Raw genomic sequence first — 20,554 nt, forward strand, 5'->3', positions numbered from 1 at the left:
GGGAAAGAAAAAATCATTTTACAGTAGCAATAACACCTTTACCTTTCACAATAAGCAAGATCTAGAGTGAATGAGGGCATAACACCAGCAATAATACATGCAAGCACAGTACACACACTTTTCAAGGCAGAGGTGAGGCCAGAAACAATAAGAATAATGCTACAATGCATTGATTAGTGTTTATGAAGTGTTTTGACATCCTCAGTGAGACAGGGTATGTTTGCCATTGAAGAAAACCAAGCTTGTTTAAATGGAATACTTTAGAACATATTATAATTAAAACAATAATAGTCCCATTGTTCTTGAAATCCCATAAAGTTTTGATAAAATTATGTGACTAAGTTGTCCCACATGGGAGTGCACTCTGTGCTTAAATTAAACCCTTTCAGCTGCCTGCCCCATACCAATCCCAAATTCCTGCCCCAAATGCAGAAGGTGTTAAAGGGATTGCCATGTCTACAGAAAATGATGAAAAACATGGCAAAGCTTAGAAGTGCCATTAAACAAGGCAGTAGAGTGAAAAAGGACACTTTTCTTCCCTGAACTATGCAACTCCTCTCCATTTATTCCAAAGCTTGCTGCTGACAGCAGAAAGCCTTGTAATATTGCTTTCTCCAGTCTCAGCACAGACAGCCCTCACTGGCCCTCTGAGGCTTGCCAGCTTCATGAAGCCATATGTATCACATTCAATCTAATAGCACTTTGTTACATGTAAGGCTACTACATTGTACTACTGTACTGCTTTCATTCTGTCAGTAGTCCAAAGATCAAATGACACTGTTAACATGCAAAGCAATACTCACCCCAGAGAGCCATAAAGATGGAGAAGACGACTGTGGCGGGGTTGTCAAATAAGTGGCTAGCTCGAGCGGTAGCACATGCAGAGCTGAGGTTCCAGTAATCACAGAACTTGTCACACAGGGGGCACATGGTGAAGGCATTGTGTTGATCGCACATTTCTCTACTATGAATGACAAGTGCACAAGTTCTTAGGGTATTACCACTCAGAAAAGGGGGATGTACAATAGTGATATTAAGCAGCACCTCATAGCTATTCCAAGGTATTTGCAACATACGTGGCTTGAAGTTGCAGGGGACGGAAGCTGTGTGTCTCTTCAAGGCACATTGCCATGTGCTGGAATATTAAAATACTTATAGGCACCTTACCAACAGAAAAACAACGCAACATGGCAACCAATCTAATCACTACACTGTATTAGTGAATTAGTGAAGACTGCATCACTGAAGACTGAGGTTAACCACATTAAAAGAAAATAATTAAAACACAGTCAAATTGGAATTTGCCATCTCTACACATGGTTTGATGTGATCAGATCAGATTTAAATTCATGAAAAAGAATTCTGAAGTAGCCATAAGGGAAATCTGCGCCCTTGACAAAACACACATTTTTAACATGGTGGCACAAAAATCCATGTCAAATACCATGCAACTTCATATATTGGGACTGGCCATGTAAGTCTGCATAAAAGCGAGAACCAGCACCCAGGCATGTTGGTTGGTCTGTGTCACAGACAGAATAAATCTGCAACACCATTTGCAAGATACACTAGGTTTTGCTATAAAATTACATACCTGCACTGAATTTAAAAGACTTACACTAGCCAAGAGTCTTGTTCTTAGCAAGGATGTTACATTTCACAATATTTACTTTGAGATGCACCTCTACCCTGCATTTTATTTGTGAAGTATTTATAAAAGCAGTGGTCGTTTTCCCAGCATAGGGCTTTAACACCAATTGTCATCTGTACCACCATCTGCTATAAGGTTTTGGCTAAGTTCTTCAAGTGTGAGCAGTTATTTTAGGTACCCATACCAATATGTTTTAAGGGTGTTCAGATATTGTGTGCACAGTAGTTTCAGGAAACCAGATACCTTTACATTTTACGGTTCTCAAGTTTGAATGCTGAATATGGTTGTGGTATTCTTGGTCTCCATAGCTCCTTGTTTTTCTAGTACAGAGTGCTAGCCTAATTTTCAAAAATAAAAAAAAAAAAAAGGAAAAAAGCCCCCTCCCCCCAGCAGTAAATCTTATAAAAACTAGAAAGCTTCCACTTCTGCCTCATATATGCTGATGTTAAGTTGTATTTCCCTTTCCTCAGTTTACAGCATTTGTTCAGCTGTCCTCTGAAAAATGTGAGATAAGAGACTTTCTTACAGATTTCAAAATCCTTATTTTAAAGTTGTTATTTTAATTCTTAGTCTTATTTGCTGTGTATTTACTCAGTTTCTAAAAATCTTTTAAAAAATTATCATCACTATCTCTTTAACAAGCCAAACCCTATTTGAGACTGCTGAGTGTGCTTTCAGTTTTTTTCATAAGGTTTGTGTGTGAAAGACCTTCATATCTGCAGTGTCTTACTCAGGTGAACTGAGTAGCGCAAAGCTCAAGTGTCCTTGCCAGGATTGTGAGCTAAGTAAAGACTTGAAACATTTCTTCACTGATAGCTGGCATACTGTGATTACAATTGTTCTTATATTGACCATCATTAAACAGCATTTTTTCTATGACTTCAAATGAAAAAGAACTGTTCAAACTGTAGTATTAATATGTTTAATATTATATCATTTGAAAGGCATACAGCTGTTTCCAGCTATCATATCGTTGAAGTAATGCTCTCTTCTATTTCAAAAGGCAGTAGAGGGTGCTGCAGATACATCTTAGCCATAAATCTCACTTAAGTTTAAATGTTAGCACAAGCTTTCCCACAGACAAGCACAGCCCATCAAGATTCATTCAGATCCAGCTAAGAAAACAAACCCTGACTCAGATGTGTTGTTATTCATCATTTAACTATCAGTAATAATGTCCTACTGCAGTGATCCGCTTTAAAAGTTGCCAATTCGTTTGAGAGAACGCAGGAACTGCCACAATGAGTGTGACCAGCAGTACTAGTAATCCAGTATCCTGGCTCCACCAGAAGTCGGACACAGATAACACAGAGGAAGTGTCCTTTTTTTCACAGAGAAGCAAACATTAACATCCCTCTGATAATTTGGCAGGTTTTGTTTAGTATAACACCCTCAGGACACACAGCACAAAACTCAACATTTTTTTGTAAATGTCAAGAAGGAGAATGCTGTGGATACCAAATATGCTAAATCTGCTAACTATTGTTCATCTTACTTGTGCAAATAGCCTGATTTTACTAAGAACAAAGTAATCCAAGAGTACCTGACAGTGTATTTGCATTAACTTCAGTGAGTTCTGCACAAAGTCTTTCTGGGTGAGCGTGGAGGTATGTGCATTCATAAAAAGCAAATGGATGTCATTAAAAAGAACTTACAATAATGCAGTAGACTCACTGAACATTCCTGTTTCAGGAGCTGCAATACTGAACAGCCAAATAAATGTGTGTCATTCAAATGTCTTATCCACTCAATGCATGTGTATTTCTAATGCTCACAGGGTTGTTAATGATACATCACTACTCTTCAGACATGTTAAAAGCAATTATTCTTACTAAGGATTATGAACAAAAAGCACAGACTTATAATTTTCAAGTAACAAATTATTGAACACAGAGAAGCTTACCTAGGAATGTCACCCTCAATGGTTATACATCCATAAAGAAATACAATAATCCCGACTACTGAAGATGGAATGAGGAATTCTGTATATAAACCCAGCCATGCAAAATAAAGTCCTATCTTTTCTCCAAAATACTTTCTGAAAAAGAAGAGAATTAAAAAAAAAAAAAAAAAGGCATGTGTCAAGGGTATAATTTTCAAATGTGTTCTACAGCTTCTTAGCAATCCCTGAAAGTTAAAATACTAATTGTCAAAGACATGGATGAAAACCCTGAGTACCTTGAAGTCAGTATGACCAAACAAAGGGGGTGATTTGGGCAGTTTCAGGTTCTCAATTCTGAGAAGTTAAAGACAGTCCTGTATCATTATAATACGTACTTAAAGTCTGCTCAGGGAAGACTGAAGCTTCTCTTAAATGAAGTCAGTGAAATATCCCTCACTTCCATCAAGAGTAGCAGAATTTCAACCAAATGTTTAACAGAAAACATTGGAAAGGATTAGGCTCCTCAAAAGAGTATCTAGACATGCCATCATTCTTTGCCTCTGTAGTCGTCCTGGATTCAGTTGGTGAGAGTCATGGAAATGACATCTATGGGAACTACTGACAACATCCTCTGAGATCTTAAAAGACTAGTAATCTTGAATTGCTGTTAAAGAAGGAAAGTTTACTTGCACACTTAGCACTGTCTTTTCAGAAAGAATAAATATTTTTGACAAATTAACAATCTCTGGACAGCTGGTTTGAAAAAAACAGTTTCTGCTCTGCGGAACAGTTCACTGTAGATGTTGATAAATATGTGCTAGTACTCAGGCCAACATTTTCATGAATCACACTGCAAGAAGTAAACTAAACATAGATGAAACTCACTGATCATTCCAAAGTACTGTTAGGAGTGATTACAAATACTGCAAAACACCAAGAGCTTCAGAGAGGTCAAGAACTCACCATCACTAAAATGAGACTAAGTTTAGATAAAAAGCAACATAGTTAGAAACATTTCACAAGCCAGAGAATAAGATGGAGGAATGCTGGACAGAAAGCAACTATACAGAGAGTGCTCAGGGCATGACATTGCATTTGAATCAGTGGGACATGCATTCACACTGTGGTGGCAGAATGAACAAAAAGAATTTCAAGATAACATGCCTAATAAAAGAAAAATAAGACTTGTTCCTCATAAAGGCTGAGCACAGTCCCACTTTGAGATTGATTCTGAACTCACTCACACTACGAAAGTTTTACCCCAGCTTAGCACTCCAGATTTAAATTACTCCTAATGAAAAAGGTGAAATGAGATTTTTGGAGGCCCAGGATTTCTTTTAACAGATATAATTCTACTCTCACAGAATTTAATGACAAACCTCCATGTCTGTAAAGTTGAGCTCAAGTCCTTTCAGCAGCATAAACAAAACTGAAATTTTCTACTCCAGAAACTAGGTCTCAGGGCCAGGCTGCTCCTGCCACAGGAGAGACAGGGGCAGAAGCGCAACAAAGGCAGAGAGCCATGGGACAACAAGACAAGCCTCCACAGTCGTTTCCAGCTCAGATGAAAGGAGTAAGGGTAGCAACAGTGGGGTTTTTTTTATCACTACAGTTTCTGCTGTTGTTCTCACACCAACACAGCTGCAGCTAACTTCACATTCCTAGGCTCTCACATAGGAGAGCGGACAGTGCAGTCATGCCTATTTCAGTGTTGCCTGACATGAATGCCTATATTTGCTTATGTCCAACCAACCTCGCTTATCCTTTAGGAAGGGCACATGCAATCATAAAAGGGAAAACAGAACAAAAGCACTTTAAGGTGATACACCGACAACATTATCTTCAGTATAAGGGCATGCCATAACTTGGAGAACCAGCACAAAAGCGAGGGAAATCTCAGGAATCTTCTGGGAAAGGTGTACAGCCCCTACACCTGACATTTGCAAGGCTATCGTAAGCAACAGACTGTGTGAAGTATCAAACAACACGAGTGGACTCATGACAGAGTGACTCAAATGGCAATAACTTAATTAGCTGTGTAATTCTCTTTTGTTTCAGAAATACAACTTGCACAAGTCAGAATGCGAATACTATTTGCAGTAACCAGTCCTTAAACAACATATATCAGCTTAGTAACTCTGCATTCACACCACAGCATAGTTTTTAAGCACCTTGGGACAACGGAGTATCACATTTCTACAGAATATAAGGCAATATGATATTATATGATATAGTATAGTTTATAAAATGATAAATGTAAATATTTATGTTGCAAATATAATCCGAATACTGTGGGACTACTCTGTAACCTGGCACATGCCAGGTTAATTTGGAGGTAATTTTTAGAAAGTAGTTTTTCTTCATTTTCACATTTGTTGGTTTTTCAATATTTTTTTAATATGAAGTGAGGGAGGAAATACTTCATTAAAATAATCAGATGGCCTATAGCTTTTCGTCAAGCCTCCTGCGTGAGTCAACATACATCAGCAATAGCCTTGGAGTAGCACAGGTCAGAGGGAGACTCAATTTGCTCTCAAGTTTCCTCCTGACTTGGATGTGACACACCTTGCATTTGACAGTAAGGCAAACATCACTGAACACATCCTAACAACATGCAACAAGAAGGAGGAGAGGGGGATTATTCTGATTATTTGTCTTCTTACTCCTTCCTTATTTGTAGAGTTGGGCAACATGCATAGCTAGTACAGTGCTCCAAATAGGTCAAAGCATAGATGAATAATAGTCCACAATCTGAGCTGTTCTAAACTGTCTATTGTTTTGACAAAGGGACACAAATCAGAACAGAAAGTGTTCAAATCCCAGAAGCATTAGAGTAAAGACTAGCTGACCATGGTCAATGAAGTTGAAGCTTATGGCTCATGCGGCTTCCTCTAGAATTTTTAAGCCTTCCAGTGATAAATGCGATCTGTAGCCTATAAAGCAAAGGATTGCTATTTGCATCTATGCCAAGAGAAAGTGAGAAGAGCTCAACAACGTCTTGGCAGTATGGAAAAAACCAGTTGCCAAGAAGAAAACTGCACAATGTTCTGTGGCTTAACTGTTTTGAAAAAGAAAAATAATTAAGACTGCTGTGCCCAAGCTCAGTCCACCAATGTGCCAGAAAGTGAAATAATCTAAGAAGAAGCAATGACAGTGCTTGGAAGCATGATGATAGATTTAAATCTAAGTTTATCAAGCTAGAAAAACACAGAACATGGACATGCTTCTTCCTTTTTTGACATGTTCCAAGAACTGTTCTCCCATTGCTCTGAATAGGAGTCAAGCCTCTGCCACACAGGTCACACCTGTGACCACCTGTGACAACATCTACTGCAGCCACAGCTGGATTCAGTGATTTTTGGCTCAGACCTTAAGAATACCATGAGGTGGGTTTCTTTCTAGCACCCCTCTAAAAATCTCTTAAGAAAGGCACACCAGCATAGTTTTACAAGGTTTGAAAACATTCCACCCCTACTCAAGTCAATAGTTTCATATTAGCAAATTGTAATGCTATTTCGCTTTGAAAGCAGGATGATAAGTTTTCTCAAATGTGGACATACTAGCACCTCTATACTTTCACACTAACAGAAAAAAAATTAGAATGATTGTAGTGAATGAAGAGAAAAAAAATGTGTTCTTCAAGGGTAGAGTAAGATGTACATCAAGAAAAGGAATTTTTACAAGTTTTTGTATATTTACACCAAGAACTTGGCATCTTCTCTCATTTACATTGGGATAAAACCAGTCTTACTTTATTATACTCAAGGAATTACTCATGATTTAGGCTGGCACGGAAAAAGAGAATTGAGACAAGATTTTTGCCCTACCTCAGTAGCTAACTCACATCTGGTTCACATATATCCAGACAAAGCTAAGGACTAATCCTTTCCAAAGTATCCTCATGGATGGCCCACTGCAGAGCGCCACAAAAAAAGTATGCCCTCTGCATTGCATGAGCTTTATTTCCACATTAGCTGTATTCTAATGTAGAGAAATGTCCCTTTATATACACATATGCAATGAGGACAGCAGTTCTCATCCAAAGCAAGGGGCAAATGGCTTTGATAATGAATGTGTACTGCTCCCACCAGAAGCAGCAGCCAAGCATTTTGTTCTGTGTGCTGTTACAGTATAAGGTGAAATTTTGTGCCTTCCACTTCGGAAGACTTTTTGAATGCTGGTAGAATGGCCACCTGCCAAGCACTAAGTTCTCTTGAGCAAGAATCATGTCTTTAAAGAAAGATTTGGCCAAATCATCCATAACTCCTTCAGAAGCTGAACAAAAGTTGCATTTCAAGCAAATGATCAGAAACAGCATTAAAAACTACAACAACAACAACCACCTGTAGAAACTGTATTCCCTCTCACGGCAGAGTTAGAATAAGAAGTATTGAGAAGGACACGGTGAAAATGTTTACTCAGTTCCCTCTGCTTCGCCCATATAACACTTGAACCAGATATCTGCAATGCACTTCTGTCTGTCTGGTTGCCAAACCAACATCAAAAAGAATAACTGATAATTAAACTCTATGTTTGCATGTTCGTCACAGTGCTTCCATGCCAAGTTGTGCAATTCATAAATAGACTAAGATTTGGGGAAGGGGGGAGAAAGAGAGAAGGAAAAAAAAAACTTAGTTTTTGACTCTGTGGAAACAAGTGTGGGATACCTGGAATGTGAATAAAGCATGTGGTGCATGACACACACTGGAAAGAACTCTGGGGTCGTTCAGGAACAAAGTTTAAAAAGCGAGGAAAAGACGCTGTGGACACTGAGTCACCTAACTGGGAAATCTGTTCAAAACTCTTCATTTTTTTAATTTACATACCCCATTCTAGGCCAGCTGTTATTTCATGTTTGCCACAATTCATTCCACTACCCCTATGGTGGTGGAATAGTTTCTATGCAAAACTAAACTGATTTACAGCTACTTACTGGGTAGGCTTTCCCCTGTGCAAATGGTCAAACAAATCACCTTTGCCTTCAAAATAAACCTGTGCGCACAGATTGTGGACAAAATTCTGGTGTTTCTACTGTCAGGAGAAAGGACAAGCAGTCCTCTCAAAGTACAGTTTCATGTCAGAACATCTCTGCTACCAGAGCCAGTTTAAAAACTTTCTTTCCCTCCCCAGCTTCCAGCCCAGGTGTGCATTCCTTTTCTGCATTCCTTTTCTGACCCACAGCAAGCCAGTCACAGTGTAGGCCTGTGAATAGCTGTGACAGACCAGTGGAGAAAATGGCAACCTGTGGCAGAGGGTCAGGAACACAATTAATTCCTTCAGGGGGCTTTGTCACCAGAAGAAAATCTACCACTAAACCGAAGGTAGAACAATGACTACCCTTACAAACATAGAACTAATTTCTAGCACATATTAAATTCAGAACAGAGGATTTTTCCTTGTTTCTGAGATAATAGTTCCCACCAAATTGAAGTTGCCATCTCAAAACTGTAGACTTATTTCAGAAAGACTGCTGAAGTATAGAGAAAACCCCAGTCACTATAACATAATCCAGAACAGGACAGAACATTTGTGTATACCCCACCATTTCACTCCAGGTAGAGCTGCCTATGTCCAAACTCTTCTGGATTTGTCATTTTTTTCTCCACTTGAAAATTTTCTCAGGGCAAGATTCAAGCATTTATTACAACCATCTGGGACACCTGGGTGGAATTACTGCTCAGCAGCAGCACTGAGGCTGCTGTGCATCCAGAGATCCTAGAGATTTCTACCATGTTTGTGCCTGACAGCATATACGCACATATTCTGTCCAGACAGTCCCAAGAAGAAACATATCGGTGCTAAATCCAGATATACAGAGAGTGCACCAAATGGAACAATATAGAAGCCAAGAAAGGCTCCTGGCAGAAGACATCCCCCCTTGGAACAACTTGCCAATTTTAATAAAAACTTTTTTATTAAAATTTTAAGAGGAGGAGAAAAACAACTATAGAACCTTAGCTAAATTACAATGCAGTTGAGTCTAAGGCAGGAAAGAAAAAGTCCATTAGAAAGGACAACTGGTTCTGCATACAGAAAACAAAGGAAGGAGCCTCTGTTCATGGTAAGAGGACATGGCTTTCCCTAAACTGGAGATAAAGATCAAGACTGTCCAGTAGAGAGTGATTATGAGAGTGTTTGTGAAAACAGCTGATAAGCCAGTGCAAGAACCCTAAACCAAACTCCAAATGCTGAAAGCTAGCTCTAACATTCACATTTGTGTCCACACCTGCAAATGTCCCTCATTCACTTGGGAACACTTGGTACCTGATCAGTAAGACCTGGAAACAAGTTCAGAGCCACAGCCTGGCTTTTGATTTCTATAAAAGTCTTCATACCCTGTGTATTTTCTCTAGCAAGTAATGAACTGAGTCACCTGCAGTGCTTCTGACTGAGAGCATTCACCACAGACCAACAGTGAAACTACGAATCTGACCCTTCTTGTCTGAAAGTAGAACAAAGCAAGGTGCCACAAGACCCATTTAATCAAGCCCTTTTAGTTAAAGTTCTTGTTTGAAATCATTAGTTAACAAATATTTGACATCTCCTCCAATGGTACCTGAAGTCTGGAGCCAAACCTGCCTACATTACAGATTATACCAGCCACAGTTTTCTTCCAAGGCACTATGAAATATTACTTGTGATCTATTATAGGACAAAAAAACCACCATCAAAATATTGCAATTAGAGAACAGAAATTTTGAAATTCACTTAGTATAGAACTATGTTTTCCGCTAGTCTCTTGGCTCTTGAGAAATAAGTACTATTCAACACAGTAACAGGGTACTGTTTAGGGAGAAGGTAACGTGTGTGGTGGAAGGGAATATTCAAGTTCTCAGATTCTAATGTATTCAAAAACCTGGGAAAAATATCTAGACTAAAAAAACACAGAATTTGTGTATTAGCTGCAATTTAAAATAGCAAAAGATCAAACCTTACCCTGTAAAGAAATAAAACTAAGACAAGCCACTCACTGAGCTTCATAGATTCACAAACCTTATTGCTTCCATTCCAAGAAATTGTCAGAATAAAACTGAAAGGGCATAGTTTGTGGTAATGCATTATAAACTTTAAAAGGCTTTGTTTACTGACTGTAATACAAAGAACAATAGAAGCATAATAAGTAGACATGTAATGTGACTGAGACAGAAATTAAGGCTGTCTACCTACCAGTTGTATAAGCAACCAAGATGGTGCTGGTTAGCCAGAAGCACTGTAACCGTGTTCTCCCTTCTGTTATGGGAGAATACAAAGCTTCAGTGCTTCTACAGAGCATTTTTGGATTTGTGCATGGCCTTTGTAAAGTGTCCAGATTCCCACAGCTAAAGAGACCTTTTATCAGAGAGCTAGACACAAAGAGAATGTGATTTGCAGGAACATAAAAATAATAATGTACTCATACATAGCACTTTAGGTGCAGTAATAGCAGTCCTTAACCTTATGTAGTGTTTGAAAGTATTAAGTGCCTGATTACATTATTCTGTTGATGTCTGGATTTGCCTGTCATGTTCTTTGCCTACAAAAGTTCTACATGTCTCTGAGACTGCAGTAGCCACAGCACACCTTACTAAAGAGAGACATTTTCAGCAAGAGTAATTATGCAGTGTTTGTCCCGTCACTTTTAAGAACTCATGCATAAGACAACCTATGTAAACTCAGTGGCTCTCTTTAGCTTTCTTTACTTTATTCTTTAGCATACATTAGCATTCAAAAATGTCAGTAACCCTCCAAACCTGGCAAATTAAAAATCCACAGCAGGTAGCCTGGCTACCTGAGGCTGAGTCAATACCAATGTAAGTCAATAGAGATTACCTATGAGGAAGGGAGTACAGTTTCACTTCATAAACACCTCAGCACACCAAGTGCTCTACGTAAGAAACAAATAATTCATTCAGTTATACATATAACATTTTCTCTCATAATAAACTCCACAAACTCCTACAAATAAGGAGTAACCTATTTAATACAATACAGTGAATCAGCCTTTCTTTCAGACTAGCAGGGATGTTACCTAGTCTTTTTCTTCCTAATTTTTTTAAAACCTATTATGACTTGCTTTTCTGGTTTTTTTTTACTTGCAAATGAGATGTTTGCCCAAGTTTTTACCTTGAACAAATGTGAGGTCACTGATATTCTATCACTTTCCTAATCTCCAGTTTTCACAAGATAACCTGCACGATTTTCATCATCTAGATTAACAGAGTTTGAAGCTCAAATACTGACTTCTTTTCATAAATAACTTTGATTTATAATAACTAATATTTCATGAAAGCTTTCTTGTTTTTCAAATTAATATAGCTAAGCCTTACTACAGAGTCTGAATTAATTTCATGTATTTGCTTTAGTAAGTAAGTACTTGTAAATACTTGTACTGTAAGTATTACTACTGTCAGATAGACACCATCTAGTGGCTAATTTCCAATAAAAGACAAGTATAATAAATTCTTTTTTAGTCACAGTATTACTGCACACCCTGAGATAGCAAGGCTTGCCTCTTGGCATCTTGAGACAATAAGAGAGTTACAGAACTTTCTTGTTTAACTAAAATTTAAACTGCTGGTCCTCAAGACTTCTGAGACTGTGACAAATGGAAAGGCAAACAAAAGTCATTCAAATGCATCCTGCAAGTTAAACGCATGCAAGCCTCTGGTTCATTATCTTTCAGGCCTTCAGGAATCTGGTCCCAGAGATCAGGGGGGAAGGTTGGAGCAAGGAAGATGTAGCCATGGTGGAAAAGGATCAGGTCAGGGAATACTGAAGCAAACTGGACATACAGAAGTCCATGGGCCCTGATGGGATGCACCAACGAGTGCTGAGGGAGTTGGCAGATGTCATTGCAAGGCCACTCTCAATAATTCTTGATCGATGATGGCAAGTGGGAGAAGTTCCCAAAGTCTGGAGGAAAACAAATGTCACCCCCATCTTCAAGAAGGGCAAGAAGGAGGACCTAGGGAACTACAGGCCAATCTGCTTCACCTCAATCCCAGGGAAGGTGATTGAGCAGCTAATCATGGAAACTATCTCCAGGCACATTAAAGATGAGGAAATCATCAGGAGTAGTCAGCATGGCATCACCAAGGGGAAGTCATGCTTGACCAGCTTCATAAACTTCTATGATGAAGTGACAGGCCTTGTAGATGAGGGGAGAGCAGTGAATATTGCCTACCTGGACTCAGTAAGGTCTTTGATACTGTCTCCCATAAGATCCTCACAGAGCAGTTGTTCATGTATGGGCTGGATGAGCAGACAGTGAGGTGCATTGAAAACTGGCTGAATATCCGGGCCCAGAGAGTGGTGGTCAGTGACACAAAGTCTAGTTGGAAGCCAGTGACTAGCAGTGTACCCCAGGGGTCAATACTGGGTCCAGTCCTGTTTAACATCTTCGTTAATGATCTGGATGATGGGGCAGAGTGTACCCGCAGCAAGTTTGCAGATGACACAAAACTGCGAGGAGTGGGTGATATGCCAGAGGGTCATGCTGCCATCCAAAGGGACCTCGACAGGCTGGAGAAATGAGCTAACAGGAACGCCGTGAAATTCAACAAGGAGAAGTGCAAAGTCCTGCACCTGGGGAAGAACAACCCCATGCATCAGTATTTGTTGGGGGCCACCCAGCTGGAAAGCAGCTTGGCAGAAAAGAACCCAGGGGTCCTGGTGCACACTAGGTTGAACATGACCCAGCAATGTGCCCTTGCTGCAAAGAAGGTGAATGGTATCTTTGGCTACTTTAGACAACATATTGCCAGCAGGTCAAGGGAGGTGATCCTTCCCCTCTGCTCAGCACTGGTGAGGCCACAGTGGGAGTGCTGTGTCCAGTTCTGGGGTCCTCAGTACAAGAGAGACATGGACATACCGGAGAGAGTCCAGTGAAGGGCCACAAGGATGATTAAGGGACTGGAGCACCTCACATATGAGGAAAAGCTGAGAGAGCTGAGACTGTTTTGCCTAGAGAAAAGAAGGCTCAAGGGGGATCATATTAATGTATGTAAATACCTGAAGGCAGGGTGCAAAGAGGACAGAGCCAGGCTCTTTTCAGTTGTGCCCAGTGACAGGACAAGAGGCAATGGGCACATGGGCACAAACTGAAACACAGGAGGTTCCCTCTGAACATCAGGAAACACTTTTTTACTGTGAGGGTGACCGAGCACTGGAATAGGTTGCCCATGGAGGTTGTGGAGTCTGTCTCCTTAGAAATACTAAAAAAAATCTAGTCACAGTCCTGGGAAACTGGCTCTAGATGGCCCTGTTTGAGCAGGGGTTTGGACCATATGAGCTCCAGAGGTCCCCACTGACCTCAACCATTCTGTGATTCTGTGATCTTTGAGCACTTCAATTGCAACTATTCCACCAAGACAGTAATACACAACAGCAGTAATCACCTGCTCAATACTACATTAAAATGTTCATTTTTCTGCTCTCTGTACTGACTGTCGAAGTTCAGAGATTTCTCATGTTGGAAACCTTCTTTCTGCAGGTGTTTTCTGGGGATAACTGTTACATGGTGCCCAGTTCTTAATCTCTTCCCTTGCCACCTTGCTTTTGCCCACTGTTGGAGACAGATTACTGGATCAGACGAAGCTATGGTCTGTTCTAATGTAACTTTTGTACAGAGAGAGATAGGATTTTCATACAAAGCATCTTAATATTGGGGTATACCTTTAAACCAGATTACAAGGGTTGGTCTTAACCCCTGGTCAGCACTCAAGGAATCAGAAAAAGACCTCCTTTCACCCCAACATGCCATAGCCAGAACTTCCTACTGAGATTAAGATGTCAAGAGCAGTTTTACAAGAAAGATAAACAGAACTGTAACCACCCAAATGCAGCAACTGCTTTCTACTCCCTGCAGTTCCCAGCCATACACACCTCTAGATGCCTACAAATATTTATATGCATGTATATAAAAATGTGCAGGACTTTCTCTTTTGTTTCAATGTGGCCTCTCACCTCTGGCTTTTGCTCCTCCAGTTTTAAACAACAAACTTTCATTTCCTATCAAAATACACTGATATCACCTCCAACGACACCTGTTGGATTGGGACCTATCACTCAAGTCCATTAAGAAATATAAGTTTCTGGCTGTGAAGTTAGGCATCATACAGGCACTACAGAACAGCCTGAGACAGTTCTGCACCCAGATAAAACCGAACTCTAGCTGCCTACAAAACTACACTACCCAAGGAGGAGGCACCAGGAAGCTGCACAGCAACAACTTCAGTCTTCAGAGCCTTGGCTTTGCATAAGTCCTGATGTAGATGTGTACATCCTTTGCTGGATCTAGCTTTTGAAAATCCCACCAAAGGAGTGAGGAATCTGGATGGTAATGAGGATCTTAGGGCTCAGACAGTGACCTGAAGCCTGGGAATTATGTTTATCGGAAAGCAGGGATCTGGTTTTCCTCAGCACTGCAATACAAGCCTACGGTTTAAAATTCCATCTCTCATACAAGCACCAATAAATAAGACCAAGCTCTTGCCAAAACAGACAGAGAGAGAACAACTTCCTACAGGACTGGCAAAGTCTATGAAATGCAGAGCTGTAAGTAAATCATTTCACTCCAGTCACAGGCCTGCACCCAGCAGAATAATTCAATACAAATTCTTCAGTGATTTATGCACCATGAGCAAAAACCCTCTGCTTTGCAATAAACACAGGCTGGAGCACTCATGTAAGCCCTGTGATGAGAAGTTCCAGAGGTGGAGGAGAAACTCCCTACAACTGCAGGTGAAAAGTGCTGTCCTAGCATCAAGCATCTAATATGCAGTCCATTTTAATGGACGTATGACATGATAGAAAAGTCCATTAATAAATAAACTGGGGTCATGAGGGGTAATGAGATCACACAGACACTGGAAAGGGGAAAGAATTATAATGATGGAGAAAGCGCTCCTTTCTCAACAGCTAGGAGTCTGCTCCAGGGTTCCACCTGCTTCTGGCTCCCTCCAGGAAGCTCTCTGCTGTAAAAACTGGCATAAAGGACAACATCAAGGCTGAGTGGATGCTGGCATAGCACATCCCACTGTGCCTAGTGCTTTAATGATGATGAACAGTAAGTTGAACGTACCCCATGTTGGGAATGAATCTTTGTTGTGGAGTTCCTTGGATCTATAAAAAGATGTTGGACTCGAAGTGCAAAAGGGTTATAGTGAGAAGATATGCTCAGATTATTGCCTCAGGCACGTTCTCATCAGAGGTTTGGAAAGGAGCAGATGAACTACTGCCAAAGTTACTGGTAGAGCTCATGGGCATTTTTCTATTTAATGCTATGTTTGTTTGATTACTGTACTTTCCCAGGCTTAAAACTTTTTTCTCCTTTTCCTAATAAAGAATTCCTTGCATATAGCCTCAGCATCTTTGTGAATGTTGAAGATATGCCTGCTAAAGACAGTCAGGGAAGAACTGCATAGTGTTCCCATACTTCTGTGTGGGAACTGAGCCATTTAGTTATTTACCAAGAAGAACTGTTTTTTTACTGTAACTACCCACCTGGCATAAGGGAACCCTCTCCAGGATCCCATGAATCACTGTCGTCTCAGAAGAATGCTACAGTAATTCACCAGACTATGGGGGAAAGCACAACACTCTAAACACACTGATGACTAATACCCAAAAAGAAAGCAAGCTCCCTCCTCCCTCAAAGGAAAAGGGAACGCTGAAAAATGAGGGGCACCCCACTGGCACACAGTGAAGAAAAGGGGCTATAAAAGAAAAGCATCAATGGGTAAGTCTGAAACATGCTTGGTTTCCACTGAATAGGCATTTCTGTTAAATAAGGAATCAACTGTCAGGTAGAGAGAAGTTCCTCATTTTAACAGTGTACAGACTCCACGCTGTAAGTGATGTCTTACTCAGAAGGTAGTAAATAACCACCTGAACTAGCAGTTGCTTAAGCATAGAGAAAATTTCGTAACATAACTATTCTCCAGGCATTAGGAAGTGGGTATTATCCTGCACATCTACCATGGTGGAGTTTTCTCTCTGCAGCCTTATGGAAGCTGGTGATAGTCATGTGAGCCTTGCAGAGGGAGGGCGTGAAGGGAGCTCACTGCTCTCAGTCTGCTGGCTGTATATGGGAGGCAGGCTTCACCGCTCCCTGCTTTGGAACCTGGCTTTCAGAAAAGACACAGATATTTGTTGCAAACCTAGGAAGTATAAGACTGACCTGCTGGGTCAGCCAGCCCACCACAGAGTGGGGTGCTGTATATGTATCTCTCCCAAAATATTATTCTGGACTGATTAGGCTTAGCTCTGTGGCAAGCATTAGAGAGTGTTGTTCAATCCCCGTGAGATAACCACATATCACAAAGTTGCTTTCTGCCAAAGTGGTTACACTGCATAAAAGATAAAGATCAGACGTTTGGTTAGGTTAATTCATAATAAAAACAGAAGGGTGACAGAGAAGCAGAGGAATTAAAACATACAGGAGAATCTGCACTTTGAGGATCAATAACACCAAAGTTAGTGTAAACAACATTTGAGTGTACCTCTGGAATTAGGGAGGGCACCACAGACCTTTATTTCCAAGTTCTTGCAGTTCTAGACAGTATGTGGAGTCAAATGTTCTCTCTCTCCAGAGATGAAGATGTGGCTACAAAGAACGGTGGTGAAAGAAGCAGTGATTTGCTAATGTATTGAGCAGGATAGATGGCCACAGTTAGAGGAATGCGGTACCAGAAATTGATCTTAACTACACTTTTGCCAAGGAAGCAACACTTATCTCTAAAGACAATAAAAACACCATTTCAGCAGAACTCCCGTTTTCTTATTTTATCACTCCTTTAAAACTACCCTATCCTAAGTAGGGCAAGCAGATATACGTGTTTTGTCTTTTGTGGTGAAGTTTGATGAAAGAAGAAAAAAGAAAAAAAGGCAAACCAGTAAGAACACTTTTGGAGTTTGATTGCTTACATTGAACACTGCACTACACAGGCCCCAAGACATTGAAAGTGAAGGCAACAGTATCCAGAGCTGAGACAATCAAACTTTTGAACATTATAGGTCTGTCATCACTTTGAAAACTGCCAGGAAGAGAAAGCTGCAGGCTGTTCTGCTTTAGGAAGACAGCATTCAAATGCAAGAACAGGGGGGAACTGGTGACTGTTCGGACAAGAGCAGGTTCAACACGGGCACACTGCAGTGAAGGGCCAAAATTCATTACAGACAAAGTTGAAACAATTTTCCATACAAAAGAAAAACATAGTTAAAAATAGGAAGGAAGAAATATATTAGGCAGACAGTTTGAGTAACAGAAACTCCCAAGTTTTGATTTACATGCTATACACTATAAATAATATTTTGGTTAATACACTTTTCCACCTACTCCTGCAAAAAGAGTTATTGTATACATAAACTTAATCTTTACAATGACCATGACTTCCCACTTTTAGGCTTTACAGCAAGATAAGCATATACAGGCACCTGGTGCCTTGAAAGTAATCATGCTATATAGATAATGTAGCCTTTTAGTTATTAAGAAGTTAGGTGAAGTCCTAGCAATAGGAAATAGAAATGAAAACATGAAAAAGGAGATGGACTAGAAGGAGCTGATGAGCTGGGACCTTTTGGAAGCACTAACACTAAAATAAGCTCCACCACAAATAAAAAAGCACGTAGCTCTGCTTGACTTACAGAATCATAGACTCACAGAAGAGTTTGGGTTGGAAGGGACCTGTAAAGGTCATCTAGTCCAATCGCCCCCTGCAATGAGCAGGGACATCTTCAACTAGATCAGGTTGCTCAGAGCCCCGTCCAACCTGACCTTGAATGTTTCCAGGGATGGGGCATCCACCACCTCTCTGGGCAACCTGGTCCAGTGCTTCACCACTCTCAGCATAAAAAATTTCTTCCTTCTATCTAGTCTAAATCTACCCCCCTTTAGTTTAAAGCCATTCCCCCTTGTCCTGTTGCAACAGGCCCTCCTGAAAAGTTTGCTGCCATCTTTTTTATAAGCCCCCTTTAAGTCCTGAGAGGCTGCAAGAAGGTCTCCCCGAAGTCTTCTCTTCTCTAGGCTGAACAAGCCCAACTCTCTCAGCCTTTCTTCACAGGAGAGGTGTTCCATCCCCCTGATCATTTTCGTGGCCCTCTTCTCGACCTGCTCCAACAGGTCTCTGTCTTGCTTACGCTGAGGGCTCCAGAGCTGGACACGGTACTCCAGGTGGGGTCTCACCAGCGCAGAGTAGAGGGGCAGAATCACCTCCCTCGACCTGCTGGCCACGCTTCTTTTGATGCAGCCCAGGATATGATTGGCCTTCTGGGCTGCAAGTGAGCATTGCTGGCTCATGTCCAGCTTTTCATCCACCAGTACCCCCAAGTCCTTCTTGGCAGAGCTGCTCTCAATCCCTTCATCCCCCAGCCTGTATTGATACCGGGGGTTGCCCCGACCCAGGTGCAGGACCCCTGCACTTGGCCTTGTTAAACCTCATGAGGTTCACACGGGCCCACTTCTCGAGCTTGTCCAGGTCCCTCTGGATGGCATCCCATCCCTCTGGCGTGTAGACCACACCACTCAGCTTGGTGTCACCTGCAAACTTGCTGAGGGTGCACTCGATCCCACTGTCTATGTCATTGATGAAGATATTAAACAGTACCGGTCCCAATACAGGCCCCTGTGGGACGCCACTCATCACCAATCTCCATCTGGACATTGAGCTGTTGACCACTACCCTCTGGATGGGACCATCTAACCAATTCCTCACCCACTGGACAGTCCACGCATCAAATCCATACCTCTCCAATTTAGAGAGAAGGATGTTGTGGGGGACCATGTCAAAGGCCTTACAGAGGTCCAGATAGACGACATCTGTAGCCCTTCCCGTGTCCACTGATGTAGTCACTCCGTCATAGAAGGCCACTAGGTTAGTCAGGCAGGATTTGCCCTTGGTGAAGTCATGCTGGCTGTCTTCCTTAGGGTGAGATAATTTTATATTAATAATAAGATAACAAAAGGAGTCCTCCCCTCTATGATGATGGTCCTCTATCCGGAATTTCAGTTCATACACAGGTTCCCATCTGCAAGTACTTCAAGATGTCCATTAAGAAGGTAACTTGCCAATTTTCCAGGAGTTAAGTAAGCTTTTGTCTCAGAAGTATAACCACCTCTTTGTGATATCAGTAACCTTAGCAGACTCACTTCATCTGTCATTTAGAGCTCCTAAGTGATAAAGGTTGCATTCAACCAGAAATATGATTCATTATAAATTCTATTGCACTTCTTATGCTTGCTGTATGTTTTCTTGATCTGTTATAACTCATTAGAGGTGCACTGCTAAAAGACAAGAGACAAGGGCTGCGAGTTGTACCAAGGAAAATTTGGTCTGGACAGAAGGAAAAAATTTTTCCCTGAGTGTGGTGCAGCACTGGAAAGGGTACCCAGAGAGGCCGTGTTGATCTCCACCCTTGGAGATTTCAAAACTCCTGAGCAACTTGATCTGGCTTTCAAGCCAGCCCTGCTTTGAGTGGAGGGTATGTCTAGGGACCTCCAGAGGTCTCTATTCACAACCTATTCATTCTAGAATCACTAGTTAAAACTTGGATTAACATATTATAACATTTATAAAAAAATCATAAAACCTGATTTCTTTACGCATGTTCATAAAACTCGTAGGGAGTGTCCTCCCTGTCTCTGGATCAACAGTATTATTACCCCTTAGGAAATTAACAAAAGGATTAACTGCAAAAATTGCTAAGAACTGGATTTGAACTCATCTTCATTTGAGGAAAGAGCATCATCAAAATAGAAAAAAATCAATGAACCACAGATATGTTTTTATAGCACCTTTTAAATTACATTACAAGGATTGAGAGGAACTACTGTTGGTTAAGTGCATTCCTACAAGAAAGCTACACTAGAGAAACTCCTCTCTAGTAGAAATCAATACTTAAATTAGGATGAGAAAAAAAAGTACATTATAACAGGCAAACCTCTAGAGCCCTGCACATCCTAGACCTGCAACTTTCATTCTCTACTTGTTAATATATCACTCATCCCTTCCAAGTCTAAGGGTGACTGAAAGCGGAGGTAAACC

At 40.8% G+C, this 20,554-nt stretch overlaps 1 protein-coding gene across 1 annotated transcript in view; it reads right to left on the bottom strand.

Annotated features, from left to right (window-relative positions):
• ANO2 (anoctamin 2, calcium activated chloride channel) overlaps nt 1–20,554 on the bottom strand; it is a 188,227-nt gene that overhangs the window by 116,025 nt on the left and 51,648 nt on the right. The window contains exons 9-10 of the mRNA XM_009324365.1: nt 3,555–3,689; nt 804–964 (exon numbers count right to left, since the gene is read on the bottom strand). Coding sequence (XP_009322640.1) covers nt 804–964; nt 3,555–3,689 — 296 coding nt within the window. The remainder of the gene's footprint in view (nt 1–803; nt 965–3,554; nt 3,690–20,554) is intronic.

The sequence above is a fragment of the Pygoscelis adeliae genome, unplaced genomic scaffold (assembly GCF_000699105.1).
Source record: "Pygoscelis adeliae isolate BGI_AS28 unplaced genomic scaffold, ASM69910v1 Scaffold65, whole genome shotgun sequence".
Lineage (NCBI taxonomy): Eukaryota > Metazoa > Chordata > Aves > Sphenisciformes > Spheniscidae > Pygoscelis > Pygoscelis adeliae.